The following is a 15428-nucleotide window of genomic DNA, read 5'->3' as shown; positions in this document are numbered from 1 at the left end:
AAAACTATTTTAAAACTGGATTGTAAACCCTTCTGAATAATGGTCATTCCACATATGATGCCATGTGCACTGCAGTCTTAACACTTTATCCCCCAAACAACAGAGCCCACAACTCTCACCCACAATTGGTAATCCCTCTTCCCCCTATATTCAGCAAGGCCAGTGACAACAGAAAAAAGGGGATCTCAGCTTTATGTATTACATGAAATGTTTCAGCATGTTATAAGCAGCTATGACTACGGATGAAATATAAACATTTAATTTTTAAAGCCTGTATGTAAAAGTAAAAAAAATAAAAATCTTTACATGGTTGAACATATATTTACAACACTGTATCTACATTTAACAACAGAAATTCTTTAACAGCATGTTATCTAATTACAGGTGTTTATGTGGACACTGTCAGCCCATGAGCAGTGCGGAGGAGAGCATATGCTGCAGGGAGATTCCTGCAATTTGGAGCCTCGTCGAAGACCTCCATCCACAACCCGAAGGCATTACTTGTGTGGGACAGCATCCTGGGTTCTCTGCATGCTGTTTGAACCCCTGGGTGCTTCAGGTGGCCTACAGCGCTTTCAAGCAGGAACATGGTCCACTTGATCTGACCCAAAATGAACAGTTCAGGTATACTGCCTACAGGCAGATGGTACGCTGGGCACATGGAGTGCTTGGACGACATGTGAGGAAACCTCTTCCAGCATGTGTTGTCTCAGCAATCCGGTTAGCTTTCCCTGATGAACATGGTGTCTACCAAGGTTTCAGATGGCCTGACCTGTAACACATACAAGACATGTCTTCCTATTCTGTAAATTGTAATAATAAATAAAATATTTTGCTTCCATCTCAATGTCATCTTTCTGTTATGATCATCTTCCTGGATTTATTTAATAAGTTCTAATTATTAGAAGCAAAACATCTTATTTAAACTTGTTGCTAGAAGTAAATAAAGCTCAATTAATTTACACAGTCATACAGGAATTACAAAGAGAGAATAGAGATAGAAAATACACTCTGAAATACACAGGCACATATTAGATGGTCCAGAATCTTATGGATTATATAATTCTGCGGGAAAATAGATGGCCATTATTTGAAGAAAATGTGCGCGATGCCTTCAATTATTTACCATATGATGGCTCCTTCTTTACTGGACGCACAGTGAATCCACCTTTGCAACCGGGATTAAATATGTTGAAACTGTCCTCAATAATAAGTAGTAAAAAGGGGACAATTCCGTTTTATAAGAAAAGGTTATAAACAGGTTAAAAAACAGAGAGAAAAACTTACTCTGCTCGTCTCCCGTTTCCGATGGGCGGCCCGCGGCTTCCCCGGTGAAGGCAGACGTGATGGGGCACCTGCTGCTGCTAGCATGCTAGCCGTAGCATGAACAGTGGGAACTGCATCAGACCTTAAACGCACTGACCTCATGGTCTTGTACCCCATCTTAAACGCAGTTAGGTCACTAGGCATATAGTCCGTTTCCACAAAGTGTGCGCTGCAAATGACGGAGTTTTTGGGATGAACGGACTTGAAAGTGAAGTCTTGGCGCCTAGCCTGGACAAACCTGACCCAGGAGCGAAAGGTGGGGCTCTTCTTGTTAGGGAAACTGTGGACACGATGTCCAGAGAGACTTGAATTTGTGCAGGATGCACAAACACAAGTATTCACCATGGTGATGTTCCAGAAATCTTTAATTTTACTATTAGAAGTCTGGAGTAAAAAACACAGCCGATGCCTACGATAAACTGAGCGTATGGGCTCGTTTACCTTACATGACGTCACGTATCACGTGACAGGAAAAGTTATGTTTTTTAAAGCACTGGATCGCAGACGAGCTGAATTAAGTGCAATTACAAAAAATGAAATTTTAAGAAGCTTTTATTTATGCCACAGTGTCTCTCGGACTTTTTCAAAACGTCATATTGTGGAAAATTCAACCTGAAAGATGCTCTTTAATGAAGAGGGGGGATGTAGTTGGGATGAATGAAATGTTTATTTAAATTAGGCTGCAATGTTAGGTATTGGATTACTTATAGGTATGTATGTGAATATTTATTCCTTCTGTTTTGCAGGTTGTTGTTTTTTGTCCCACCTCAATGGGCTGTTCCAGCTAATTTCTTGCAGCAGGAGGATAAAAGCTCTTAGCTGCATGTGATGATGGACGCTGTTGAATTTTTTTAATAAAAGTTACACAAGTCTCACACATCTTCATTAAACTGCTGTGTGATCATTGGCCAATTCACAAAGAGCAACATGAAATATGAAAAACCTTGAATACTAAGAAATGCTTATAAAATTATAAATATATTGGGTAAAAAAATATTTAGACTACAGATTAAAATGATAAAATGTCTTTAATATATTAAAATATAGTAAATACAAGTTAAACACAAAATTACAACATTGTGCAAAATGTGATTTATTTCAGTAATTCAACCTAAAAGGTAAACTAATATATTATATAAACTCATTACAGGCAGTGAGATAACTTTCAAGCATTTATTTGTTATAATTTAGATGATTATGGCTTACAGCTTATCAAAACCCAAAAATCTAAATCTCAGAAAATTTTAGTATTACATTAAATCAATTTTAAAAAAAAATTATTTTGAATCCAGAAATGTTGACCATCTGAAGAGTCTAGTCCTGCGTATGAACTCAGTTCTGGTCTGAGCCCCCTTTTGCATGAATTCCTGCCTCCGTGTGGCGTGGCATGGATGTTATCAGCCTGTGGTCCTGCTGGGGTGGAATGAAGACCAGGATGCTTCAGCTCTTCTGATTGTTTGGTCTCATCTTCCTCCTAGCAATGCTCCATAAACTTTCTACAGGCTTCAGGTCTGGAGAGTCTGCTGGCCAGTCCAGCACAGTAATCCTTGGTCATTGAACCAGGTTCTGGTTCTTGTGGCAGTGTGGGCAGGTGCCAAGTCCTGCTGGAAAATGAAGTCAGCTTCTCCACAAAGCTTTTCTGCTGCAGGAAGCATGAAGTGCTCTAAAAACTGTTAGATGCTGCGTGGACCAACTCTAGATGGCATGGCTCCCACATCACCACCGACTGGAAATTTCACGCACAACTTTTTATTGATGTGCTTTGATGTAGCACTTTGAGAGCCTCCAACTTCTTTTGCAATCACCTTTTGAGGCTTTCCCTCCTTTTGAAGGGAGTCAGTGATGGTTTTCTTCCCTATGATGTGAATTCTACTGAAACAGACTGAGACTATTTAAACGCTCAGGAGTCCTTTGTAGGTGTTTTGGATTAATTAACTGATCAGTGTGGCACTTAGAGGATACAATATTAAAACTAATTTAATTAAGCTATAAGCTACAATCATCATAATTATAATGAATAAAAGCTTGAAACATCTCACTTTGCATATAATGAGTCTATATATTAGTTTACCTTTTTAAGTTGAATTACTTAAAAGTTTTGCAAGAATATTCAAATTTTATCTGTTTTATTTGTATAAAACATCATATGCAAGAACCTGCATTAAACCAGTAAAACATCAAAACATCATCACTGACACCAGCAGCACCATCCTCACGTCTGATAGGCTACCATAATCATGTGTCACAGAAGACATGGAGGAAAAACACTGTAGCTGGTTTTAACATATGAGTTTATTGCCTAAAACTCTCCGAAGAGAAAACAAATACCATGTTTTGTTCTAGCATGGTGGAATCTCAATATATTGAAAAGTTTTGATTTCAATATATTGACTGGCAGATAACAAAGTATAGACTCCAGAGCATTGATAATGAGACTTCTGGCTGAATGTCTTCCCACATGTTCCACGTTAAAAGGCTTTTCACCTGCGTGGAATCTCATGTGCGTCGCAGTGCCCTGTCAAGTCAAACCTGTCCCACATGTTTCACAAGGATACAGCTTCTCACCGGTGGGATTTTTCATATGAACGTACCAAAACTCCTCTCACATATTTTACACGAATACAATCTCTTGCTACGGTGACTTCTCATGTGAATTAACAAATACTTCTTAGAAAATATTTTCCACATCTTTCACAAGAATATAACTTTTCAAATGTGTGAACTTATCAAAGAACCTCTTCTGATGAAACCCTTTCCATAAGTACACAGCTTTTCTCCAGTCTGGATTCTCATGTGGGCCAACACATGAGAATCCAGACTGAATTTTTTCCCCACATGTGAAAGGCCTCTAACTAGTGTGGATTGTCAGATGTCTTCTCAAAGCACTACTGCAGCTGAAACCTTTTCCACATGTTACACAAATATACGGTTTTTCTCCAGTGTGGACTCTCATGTGGGTCAACAAATGACTGCCCTGACTACATTTTTTCCCACATGTTCCACATGTAAAAGGCCTCTCACCGGTGTGGGTTCTCATGTGTCTCAACAAATTCCACTGTTTAGAGAAGCCTTTCCCACATGTTTTACAAGAATACGTCCTCTCTCCAGCGTGGGCTCTCATGTGTCTAAAGAAATTACCGCGTCTAATGAAACCTTTCCCACATGTTTTACATTTAAAGAGCTTCTCACCTGTGTGGGTTCTCATGTGGATAAACTGATGACTCTGGGAAAAACTTTTCCCACATCTTTCAGAGAAATGCAGCTTCTCAGCTTTTGGGATTCTTGTATGAGTCAGTGTAGTTTTACTCATACTTTTCTTACATGTCTGCTGAGCGGATGGCTTCCCACCTGTTCTGTCATGCTGCAACATTTCTGTCTCACTCTTAAAGGTTTGTTCATAAACATCCCTTTTTGCAGACTTTTCTATCGTATCGGAATCAAACTGAATCTCTGACATGGGGGAGTCATCATCGTTACAGTGACTTTGGTTTCTTTGAGAAGTGGAGTCTATGTGCCTGTTCCCTTCCTGATTTTGGATCTCAGGTGAGGGGGAGTTATGTGAGGAAAGCTGCTCTGTGTTTGTTTCTGCTTCACTGACATCGTTTTTCTGATAAGTGGAAACTGGTACAGAGTTCTCAGTCTCCTGCTTCAGTTCTAACTGCTCTCCCTCCTGTCTGGTGCAAAGTTCCTCATGTTCTTCCTTAATCTCCGGAAATTCCTCCTGGTTCGGACTGGAGTTCTTCTCCTGGTTACAGAGTTGTTGCTCATCGAGAACTTCCTCCTCCTCATGGACACGTTGCTCAGGGAGGTCTGGAGGAAAAATAAAGGAACAAAAATATAGATTACTGAAGACAAAAACTGACTGAAACAATCTTGCAAAAACTAAGATCTTTTTAAAAAGTGCTTTCATGACCCCATCCATTTCCTCCACAGGAAACAGGGATTACACAAAGTTCAGACTTTCTCCTGGGGAAGAGCCATGCTATGGAGCTAGTACTCTTCATTTCATTTGAAACATCTGGGGTTGGTCTGTCAGGTAGGCTGGCAGATTAGTGTGTAGTGAATGTATGAATATCTGTGTAGTAAGTGCTTGAGAGGTTGAGGGAAGAAAAGAAAGGAAAAATGGAGGCAGGAATGTGTGCGAGCTCTTTGAAATTATTATCCCTGAAACAGGTCATTTCTGATCCGTGCTCAAGAACTGGCCTTTATTTGGCCGAGCCCTACCACTCCAGAAGCAAAGACCCATTAAAATACTGGAACTCAAGGGCAGCTGTTCATCTTTATATTTACTAGCTTGCCAGGAGAGATCTACACATACCAGATACTTCAGTGCCATGTGAAAGGTCTTCTCCAAAAACTGAAGGTAGTAACAAAGAAGAACAGACTGAAGCCTAAATCAGCTGAAATGATCCTATTCTTAAAAAAAATGTTTCGATCCCTCCAAATGCCCTTCTCAACTTCACCATCACTTTGTACAGCTATTGTCATAAAACTCACAAATAATTAAATGTCAGATTTAAAGATACACATAGAAACTTGATCGTTATACATAACTGTTTTATGACACATTGCCATTTGTTGGTCTATGCAGATGCTATGTTGAAATTTAATTGTTTCAAATGCTTCATAATAAAAAAATAGCTTCAAAGGTTCCCTCTATGTCTTTTAAATGCGTGTTTAAATGCTAAACTTCTGCTTTTTAAACAAGAAGCATTCGTATTATTTACTGTAACCAAGAACTCCAGTCAGGATCCTCTATGACTCATATTTATGTGTTACTTCTTTCAGACCTGTTTTATCTAACTTTATCTGTGGTTTCCAGGTGACATCCAGCAGTCTGCGCTGGCGATCGATCTCTTCTTCGTACTGGACGATGGTTTTTTCAAACTCTGAGAATATTTCTTCAGCAGCAGCAGTTAGTCGCTCGCTGATAAACTCTCTCAGATGCTGAACTGAAGACATTGTTGCTGAAACTCTGAAATATTCAGCTGAGAGACGACAACACAACCGTTTCCCAGCTCAGCCCAAACCTGCAGCAACGGGTTCTAGGTTTATTTACTTCCGCTGCGTGTCACACTGAAACGTTCCGACAGGGAATGTGAGCTCGCTTGTCGCTAGCTCTCGTTTTGAGGAAAGTTTCCACACTCTTTAAAACGCACTACAGCCCTCTGCTTAAGTTAAATTAATATAAGATAAATCTTTCTTAAAATACCTATTTTGAAGAAATGAAGGTGCAAATGATGTAGTGTACGACATCGGATCTCTCTCTCTCTACATATATATAGAAATATATAACGACTATAAAAAAAGATCAATCATAAAAACAACAATGGTTTAGTCTCAGGACATAATATTACATATAAATAGGAATATATATATATATATATATATATATATATATATATATATATATATATATATATATATATATATATATATATAAACGCAAAATTGCATCATAAATGAATCCTTGGGTCTTAGCTTGGGTCTGGAGAACCTGGGTTCGAGTCCCCGTGCTGGCAACCAAGGTAAAAACCACTGTGGCCCTCAGCCACGACTGCTCCCTGGGCACCGAACCTGGCAGCCCACTGCAGAGGACAAATTTCAGTGTGTTTTGCAAGACATGTACTAACAAATAAAGTTAACTTTATAAAAGTTAACTTGTCAAGTATATGATTTGTTTTCTAGCATATTTAAAATAGTATTTGACAAAAAGGCTACACAAGCTGACTGAGTATAAAAAAACACTTTACCATCTCTAAGGCAGCAATTAATACAGGTTCAAATAAACAGCAAAACAGTTTTTTTTAAAAATGGGTAAAATAACAAGAAAAAAACATAATGCTTGCATGAAGTCCAAGATACACTACTCACAAAATTGGACTGTTGAAATACAAGTGCTCATTGAACTAACAGCACGTTATACAAGAAGCACACTGAACAGTTGCAAAATGTGGATTCAAATTTTTCAAGAAAGTCAAATTAAGTTAACTAATAAAGGTTAAAGTGCATTTTAAGTTTCTGACTTTTTGTGAGTAGTGTATGCTACTCAACCAAGTCCAAAAGCCACCAAGAAGATATGAGTTGTCAGCAGAGTAAAATGAAAACAGGCAGGTTGTTTAGGACCACATCTGAAAAGGCTCCATCACCTCCACCTTTCAGCCTGGATCAAGGAACATCCAAACGCAACTGATTCATAAACCTCAGTGCTCTGGATGGAGGGTGAGGCTGTCAAAAATAGACAGGTAAGTTAGAGGCCAGTACAGCTGTGATGTGATCACTGCTGCTGCAGGCGAGACTGCAGGCGAGGAAGTGATGATTGACCAAAACAATCATATAGAATATAGAATTCCAATGATCTAAAAGTGAGGTAATAAAAGTGTGATTCACTCAAAGTCATTGAAATGATATAAGCTGTACTGAGGAAAAAACATGCCTTGACTGCTGAGTTCAAATCCAGTTTGGAAGACATGTTGAACAAAAATAACAGTGCAAATAAATCTTTTCAACACACCCACGCAGAGCACATATACTCGCCACCATGCTGGTTGTTGATCTTTCCAGCTGGAGTTCTCCACCAGAGTTCTGTGAGATGCTGTGATGTGAAAGCGCTAACCACTCCACTACTTTGCATATATGAGTTAAAAAGTAACCCGGTTAACAACCACAGACCACAACTTTCCAAGTGTTTCAAAAGAATATCACTTCTCACTTGTGTGGACTTTCAAATGACTTCTCAGAGAACCTCTTCTAGTGAAACCTTTTCCACATGTTCCACAAGAATAGGGTTTTTCTCCAGTGTGGATTCTCATGTGGGTAAACAAATGTGCACCCTGGCTGAATTTCTTCCCACATGTTCCACATGTGAAAGGCCTCTCACCGGTGTGGGTTCTCATGTGTCTCAACAAATTGCCCCGCTGAGTGAAACCTTTGCCGCATGTTTTACAAGAATACATCCTCTCTCCAGTGTGGACTCTCATGTGAACCAACAAATTACCTTGTGTACTGAAAGCTTTCCCACATATTTTACATGAAAAAGGCCTCTCATCTGTGCGGGTTCTCATGTGAGTTAAGAGAAAGTTACTTTTAGAAACATTTTCCCCACATCTTTCAGAAGAATGAAAGTTCTCAACTTTTGGGATTTTTGAGTGACTAATCAAAGTACAACCTTCACTCAGTGTTGTCGTACACGGCTGGAAAGCCTCTTTCACACCTGTATGGATTTTGTCATTCAACTCCACAGTTGTCTCATTCCCAAAAGGTTTTCCACCAACACCATGCTCTACAGATTGTTTATCAGAATCAAACTGACCCTCTGAAACGGGAGAGTCTTCATCATCACTTTTTCTTTGATGTCTCTTTTTTTGTTTCATCTTTTCATCTCGGATTGATCCTAAGTCTATGTGCTTGTTTCCCTCCTTATCTTGGCTTTTATTTGAGGAAGAGTTATGCGAGTAAAGCTGATGAGTGTTTGGTTCTTCTTCACTGACATGACTTTGTTGATCAATGGAAATCAACACCAAGTCATGCTCCTGTTTCAGTACTAGATGCTCTCCTTCCTGTCTGGTGCAAAGTTCCTCCTGTTCGTCTTTAACATCTGGAAAGTCCTCCTGGTCCAGACTGGAGCTCTTCTCCTGGTCAGTGAAAATTTCCTCCTGACAGACATGTTGCTGTGGGAGGCCTGAAGGGACAAATGAACACAAGTGATCAGATTTTTAAAGATGAATTTAGACTTAAAATGTAGGTTTCTGTAGGAGCACATGTTAATTTCATAATAATATATTTTTCAGGGGCTTTTTGGCACTCCCGTTTGAAAACAAGAGTTCCTTTGAATCCACTATTGAGCCCGACCAAGACTATTTCTAAATATCTCAGGCAGCACTAAAAACATTTTGTTCTGAATCTCTTTCAAAACTGTCTTCATGTCTATTTTCTAATGCAAGTTCTTTTCTGGGTAAAAAAAAAGGAAAAAAAGATATTTCACTTACATTCCCCATTCAACATGATCAAATACAGAAATGTATTTATATGTTAACAATCAACACTAAACCATAACATAGTACAACGCAGAAGTCCAAATATTAACACTGAAAAGTCTTGCGTAACACCGCGTGCTACTCATAGCTCACTGAGCGATAGTGTAACCTCGTCTTCATGAGGCCTGTTTTTCTGAATCCTGTCTGAAATGACACACACAAATAAAATTTAATAAATCTTCAACAGCTACAAGGGCTAAATATGTAATCACAGTATTATACATACAGTAAAAACACAGTAGAAATTTTAATGGTTATTTCCTCCTAAAAGAAAACCACATGACTTTCAGGGAAACCAGAAAGTAGCAGCAGCAGTTCATCTAGGATTTAGTAAAGTCAGATGAGGAACTGTGCAAGAGTAGAAGCTGAACAAGTAAACCGATCTTACAGATGTTTTAATGTCACACATGGACATGTCTCAGAGAGCCATCAGTCGATGTTGATGATGGAAACATCTATCAATGGTCAGATTCAGGAGTGAAGCCCAAGATATGAAAGGAAGAGTGAATACTTCACTTTAAACCTCCTTCATCTCCATGGAAACCAGCAGGACCTTCATGATTCATTTCAAACAAAGGCAGAGTCATCGGAGAACACATTAGCAGAGTTTTTAGAGCTGGAATCAAACTTTCACCACAAACAGCTAAAGTAAGACCTGGTTTCTGGTTCTGGCTGCTAGCTCCAGCCTTTCTGTCCCACCTGATGAGACAGACGTCTCTGTAAGCAGCAGAGTCTCTGCTTTCATGTGACTCCTTGTTTGTGTGGTTTGCGTGAAGTGGAGAAATTAGCAGAAGTGGAGAGTATTAATAAAATAACTGTCAGATTTAAAGATGCACATAGAAACTTGATCGCTATACATAACTGTTTTATGACACACTGTCCTTTGTTAGTCCATGCAGATGTTATGTTGAAAGTTTCAAATGCTTCATAATAGTAATTTCAAAACAATTGCTTCCTAAGTTCCCTCTTTATCTTTTACATATGTGTGTTTAAATGCTAAATGGGCTACTTCTGCTTTTTAAGCGAGAAGCATTCGTGTTATTTACTGTCTGAAAAATAACGACAATGCCATTTTCATTTAATAATAAATGTAACCAAGAACTCCAGTCAGGATCCTCTATGACTCATATTTACGTGTTACTTCTTTCAGACCATCGCTGTGTTTCCTACCTTTTTTATCTAACTTTATTTGTGGTTTCCAGGTGGTATCCAGCAGTCTGCGCTGATGATGGATCTCTTCTTCGTACTGGACGATGGTTTTTTCAAACTCTGTGAATATTTCTTCAGCAGCAGCAGTTAGTCGCTCGCTGATAAACTCTCTCAGATGCTGAACTGAAGACATTGTTGCTGTAACACTGAAATATTCAGCTGATATACGACAAAACAATCGTCTTCAAGATCAGTCCAGACATGCACCGCTAGTGATGTGTTTACTTCCGCTCGGTGTCACACCGAAACATTCCGACAGTGGGCGTGGCGCCCGTTCCTACGTGTGCGGACCCACGGGGGTCTTGTCGTCTCTCAGCTGTTTCAGCAATGTCTTCAGTTCAGCGTGTACTGCTGAAGAAAAATGCACAGAGCTCGAAAAAACTCATCGTCCAATACAAAGAAGAGACGGACGGTCAGCGCAGACTGCTGGATATCACCTGGAAACCACAGAGGAAGTTATAACCAGAGTAGAGAACGCTATGATGATCTGAATGAACATCATGAAAGATCCTATTTAGAGCTTTACGTAACATTCACTTTTAGGTCCATTAAGACAACACTCCTGTTTCAGAGTGAGTGGTTCGATACTGAGACAAGTAAAAAGATTTTGATGTGTGATGTTAGTGGAAAAACCTTTAAAATTTAGCTAAATTTGGAGCAACATGACAGAATAAACACAGGTATGAAGCCAAATGCTCACCAGACAAGTAAGAAAGGGAAAACTAAAGGATTTCAACTTTCTGGTTTGATTGTTGAAATGATGGAAATTAAATAGGCAATTTTTTTTATTTTTACACTAGTAGTATTTTTATTTATTTATTTTTTTGGTAAAACAAAAGGTTCAGATGTTTAACAGTTCTTTACAGGAAATGCAAACTGTCCAAAACGTGAATCCAATTTCCAGCCCTGCATAATAAGAAGACACCTGGTGTTTTTTTCTAGTTTTATTTGTAGTACAGCTGGCATCAGATTGTAAGTTTGTTTTACATCTTTAATCATGGATAGTAAATTCACGTTCCAAGTTCATTTTAAACAATAAAAAAAACATAATATATTTATTGAACAAGCTTTTAAAGCGAATTAATTTGAAAAAAAATTAGGGAATAAAGAGTCTTTTGTCACTGAAGCTGATGAAGTTTAGAAAGAAAACCTGAACACAGACAAACATCACTGATATATAATTTTTTCTGCAGGCTGTGGAGAAATAAACACTGTAAATTATTATCGACTCTGAACATGCATCAATTCATTGTTTGCCAAACACCCAGAAATTTTTTGTTTGTTAAAATGAATAAAATCGTGATCTAACAAACAGAAACACGTTGCGGATGACAGGCAACGTATACACGTTAAACATTAAAGCTGAAAATGCAAATAATTAAACACATTAACAACATAAAATAAGAAAAAAATAAAGTGAAACCATCACGGTCTGCTGTAGAAAGTTATCCATTTTAAAAAGCTCTAAAATGTAGTTTCGCTCTGTTTGACTGACAGACCAGGAGACCGTTTCTTTCCCAGAGCAGTGAGCACATCAAACAATTCAAAATCACACCGATAAGAACCGCTGAAGACGTCCAATAAAGCCGGTCCTTCTGTGCAATAACTACATTCTGTTTATTTGAACTAATTCATTGCATTTTATGTATTTTTTTGCACTCATGTTTCTATTAATTATGATATTTAATAGCTTGTAAATATTTTAAAAATAAAGGGGACGATACTGATCCCGACAAACACACACTTTTAAACCTTTATGCCAAGTCTGGTAAGAATGAAAAAGATCAGTAACCATGACAACGATGTGAAGCGTGTGTACTGATTATTTTCATGGTTGTTTTTAAATCTCTGCAGCCAGAACTCACTTAAACTATAACAACACTACTAAAATATATTTGCTATTCCACTGGAAGGTACAATGACATCTTTCTAACTAAAAACAGGGTTTCTAACTATAGTGAGTTTTCTTGTGGGAATTTAAATCACCTTTGCTATGGAAACATTTGGCACATATCTCACAGGAATAGGGCCTCTCACCTGTGTGGATTCTTCTGTGGATCACCAAACTGCCACTCTGAGTGAAATCTTTGCCACATATTTCACAAGAAAACAACTTCTCACCTGTGTGAGTTCTTTGGTGTCTCGACAAATTATTACTTTGAGTGAAACATTTCCCACAGATTTTACATGAAAAAGGTCTCTCACCCGTGTGGGTTCTCATGTGGATGGACAAATACTGCTTAGAAAACAGTTTCCCACAACTTTCACAAGGAGCAAATTTATGATCCTGTTGGATTTTTTGTTGGTTAAATCTTTTCTTTCTTTCATACGGCTTTTTTCCTGTGTTTATTCTGTCATCTTGCTCCATATTTGTCCCACTTCTAAAGGATTTTCCACTAACGTCAAACATCAAAACATTTCTACTTGTATCAGAATCAAACTGACTCTCTAAAGCTGGTGAGTTATCTTCAGCATTACAGTGTCTTCTTTTTCTTTTATGATTGTTTTTTGGCTTCGTCTCCATCTCTCTAGTTGTTTCTAAGTCTGTGTGATTGTTTACTTCCTGATTTTGAATCTCAGGTGAGGGGGAGTTATGTGAGGAAAGCTGGTCAGCGTTTGTTTCTGCCTCACTGAAGTCAATTTCCTGCCAAGTGGAAACTAATATAGAGTTCTCAGTCTCCTGCTTCAGTACGAACTGCTCTCCCTGTTGTCGGGCGCAAAGTTCCTCCTGCTCTTGTTTAATCTCTGGAGATTCCTCCTGGTCCAGACTGGAGTTCCTCTCTTGGTCACAGAGTTGCTGGTCAGTGAGAACTTCTTCCTCCTTGTGGACACGTTGCTCAGGGAGGTCTGCAGGAACAAATAAACACAATAGACAAACAACTAAATAACTGTAGGAATATTTTCCAGAGTCTTTTGGAAAGATGCTGTCTTCACTAATTTTCAAGAGGATGTACACTATATCGCCAAAAGTATTGGTTCATCTGCCTTGACTCTCATATGAACGTAATAAACGTCCCATTCTTAAATCAAATCAGTCCAATATGATGTTGGTCCACCGTCTGCAGTTATAACAGCTTCAGCTCTTCTGGGAAGGTTTTCCACAAGGTTTAGGAGTGTTTATAGGAATTTTTGACCGTTCCTCCAGAAGCACATTTGTGAGGTCAGACACTGATGTTGGAAGAGAAGGTCTGGCTCTCAGCCTTCTCTCTAATTCATCCCAAAGGTGTTGTAACGGGTTGAGGTCAGGACTCTGTGCAGGCCAGTCAAGTTCATCCAGGTCTTTACGGACCTGCTTAGTGCACTGGTGTACAGTCATGATGGATCAGGAAATAAACATTCCCAAAGTGTTCCTACAAAGTTGGGAGCATAGAATTGTCCAAAATGTCTTGGTATGCTGAAGCTTTCAGAGTTTCTTTCACTGGACCTAAGGGGCCAAGCCCAACTCCTGAAAAACTTCTCAAACCATCATCCTCCCTCCACCAAACTTTACTCTTGGCACAATGCAATCAGACAAGTACCGTTCCCTTGGCAACCACCCTACCCAGACCCTTCCATCAGATAACCGGATGATGAAGTGTGATTCATCCCTCCAGAGAACACGTCTCCACTGATCCAGAGTCCAGTGGCGGCGTTCTCTACACCACTGCATCCATCGCTTTGCATCGCTTCTGGTGATGTCTGGCTTGGATGCAGCTGCTCGGCCGTGGAAACCCAGTTTATGAAGATTCTTGAGCTGATCTGAAGGCCACATGAAGTGTGGGGGTCTGTAGCAATGGACTCTGCAGAAAGTTGCAGACCTTTGTGAACCGTGCCTCAGCCGAACCCACTCAGTCATTTTATGGGACCTACCACTTAGTGGCTGAGTTGCTGTCGTTCCCAATCGCTTCCACTTTGTTATGCTACCACTGAACGCTGACTGTGAAATATTTAGGAATGAGGAAATTTCATGACTGATTGTTGTGTAGGTGACATCCTATCACAGCACCACGCTGGAATTCACTGAGCTCCTGAGAGCGATCTATTCCTTCACAGATGTTTGTAGAAACAGTCTGCATGCCCCAGTGCTTCATTTTTATACACCTGTGAGGATGGAAATGATTGAAACACATGATTTAAATTTTTTGGATGGGTGAGTGAAGACTTATAGCAATATAGCTTATGTGCTCCCTTACATCAGCCCCTCTACGGAGCTACTACTCTAGTTGATTGGGAGCATCTGCAAATTAGTCTGTCAGGTCTAAACATTTATAATTGCTTGAGTGTTCCCAGTTTCATTTGTAACCTTTCTGTCATATTTTACCTCTGTCACGTCTCTTAAAACCTGTTAAGCTTGAATTGTACAAGAGGAATCCTTATTACTGTTTGTAACCAGCAGGTTTAATCTCAGACTTTTTTTAACTTATGTATCTGTGCCTGTTATATTTCTATTCTCTTATTTACGTGGGCTTGCATAACGATAATAAAGATCTTGAATCTTCTCGAATCTTGAATGTTTGTAAAATTACTGTGAATGAACCTGGAAATAAATGTAACATAGAGCTCTGATCAGGAACCTTCATGATACATATTCACGTATTACTTTTTGAGACCATCACAGTGTTTCATACCTGTTCTGTTTAACTTTTTCTGTGGTTTCCAGCTGGTATTCAGTCTGCGCTGACGATCGATCTCTTCTTCGTACTGGACGATGGTTTTTTCAAACTCTGTGAATATTTCTTCAGCAGCAGCAGTTAGTCGCTTGCTGATAAACTCTCTCAGATGCTGAACTGAAGACATTGTTGCTGAAACTGAAATATTCAGCTGAGAGACGAAAACACAACCATCTTCCTGCTCACATGCAACAACGGACGTTTTTGT

General features: G+C 39.1%; 4 protein-coding genes across 6 annotated transcripts in view; 1 reads left to right on the top strand and 3 right to left on the bottom strand.

Annotated features, from left to right (window-relative positions):
• LOC121645114 (zinc finger protein OZF-like) overlaps positions 1-15428 on the top strand; it is a 352747-nt gene that overhangs the window by 304215 nt on the left and 33104 nt on the right. The gene's annotated exons all lie outside the window — the stretch shown is intronic.
• Positions 1-15428, bottom strand: part of LOC121645121 (zinc finger protein OZF-like) — a 37562-nt gene that overhangs the window by 6149 nt on the left and 15985 nt on the right. The window lies entirely within an intron of this gene.
• The window catches only part of LOC121645137 (zinc finger protein 32-like), a 27109-nt gene extending 11681 nt beyond the window's left edge, over positions 1-15428 (bottom strand). Inside the window, exons 1-3 of one of the 3 annotated variants that reach the window (XR_006011355.1) lie at positions 10533-12512; positions 7747-9007; positions 3289-3298 (exon numbers count right to left, since the gene is read on the bottom strand). Coding sequence is in view for 1 of the 3 variants with exons in the window: in XM_041993536.1 (XP_041849470.1) it covers positions 8028-9007; positions 10533-10704 (1152 nt within the window). In the remaining 2 variants the exon portion in view is untranslated. Of the gene's footprint in view, positions 1-3288; positions 3299-7057; positions 9008-10532; positions 13419-15178 lie in introns of those variants that run through there. The other 2 variants (XR_006011356.1, XM_041993536.1) reach the window with 2 other exon arrangements.
• LOC121645139 (zinc finger protein 239-like) lies at positions 3320-6388 on the bottom strand. The gene is made up of 2 exons (XM_041993538.1): positions 6117-6388; positions 3320-5136 (listed from the first exon to the last, which is right to left on the bottom strand). The coding sequence occupies exons 1-2, from the start codon at positions 6286-6288 to the stop codon at positions 4175-4177; spliced, it is 1134 nt and encodes a 377-aa protein (XP_041849472.1). The 5' UTR covers positions 6289-6388; the 3' UTR covers positions 3320-4174.

Source organism: Melanotaenia boesemani, chromosome 8 (assembly GCF_017639745.1).
Source record: "Melanotaenia boesemani isolate fMelBoe1 chromosome 8, fMelBoe1.pri, whole genome shotgun sequence".
NCBI classification, from domain to species: Eukaryota; Metazoa; Chordata; class Actinopteri; order Atheriniformes; family Melanotaeniidae; genus Melanotaenia; species Melanotaenia boesemani.
The sequence above is the reverse complement of the archived record's forward strand: the minus strand, read 5'-3'. Positions and strand labels throughout refer to the sequence as shown.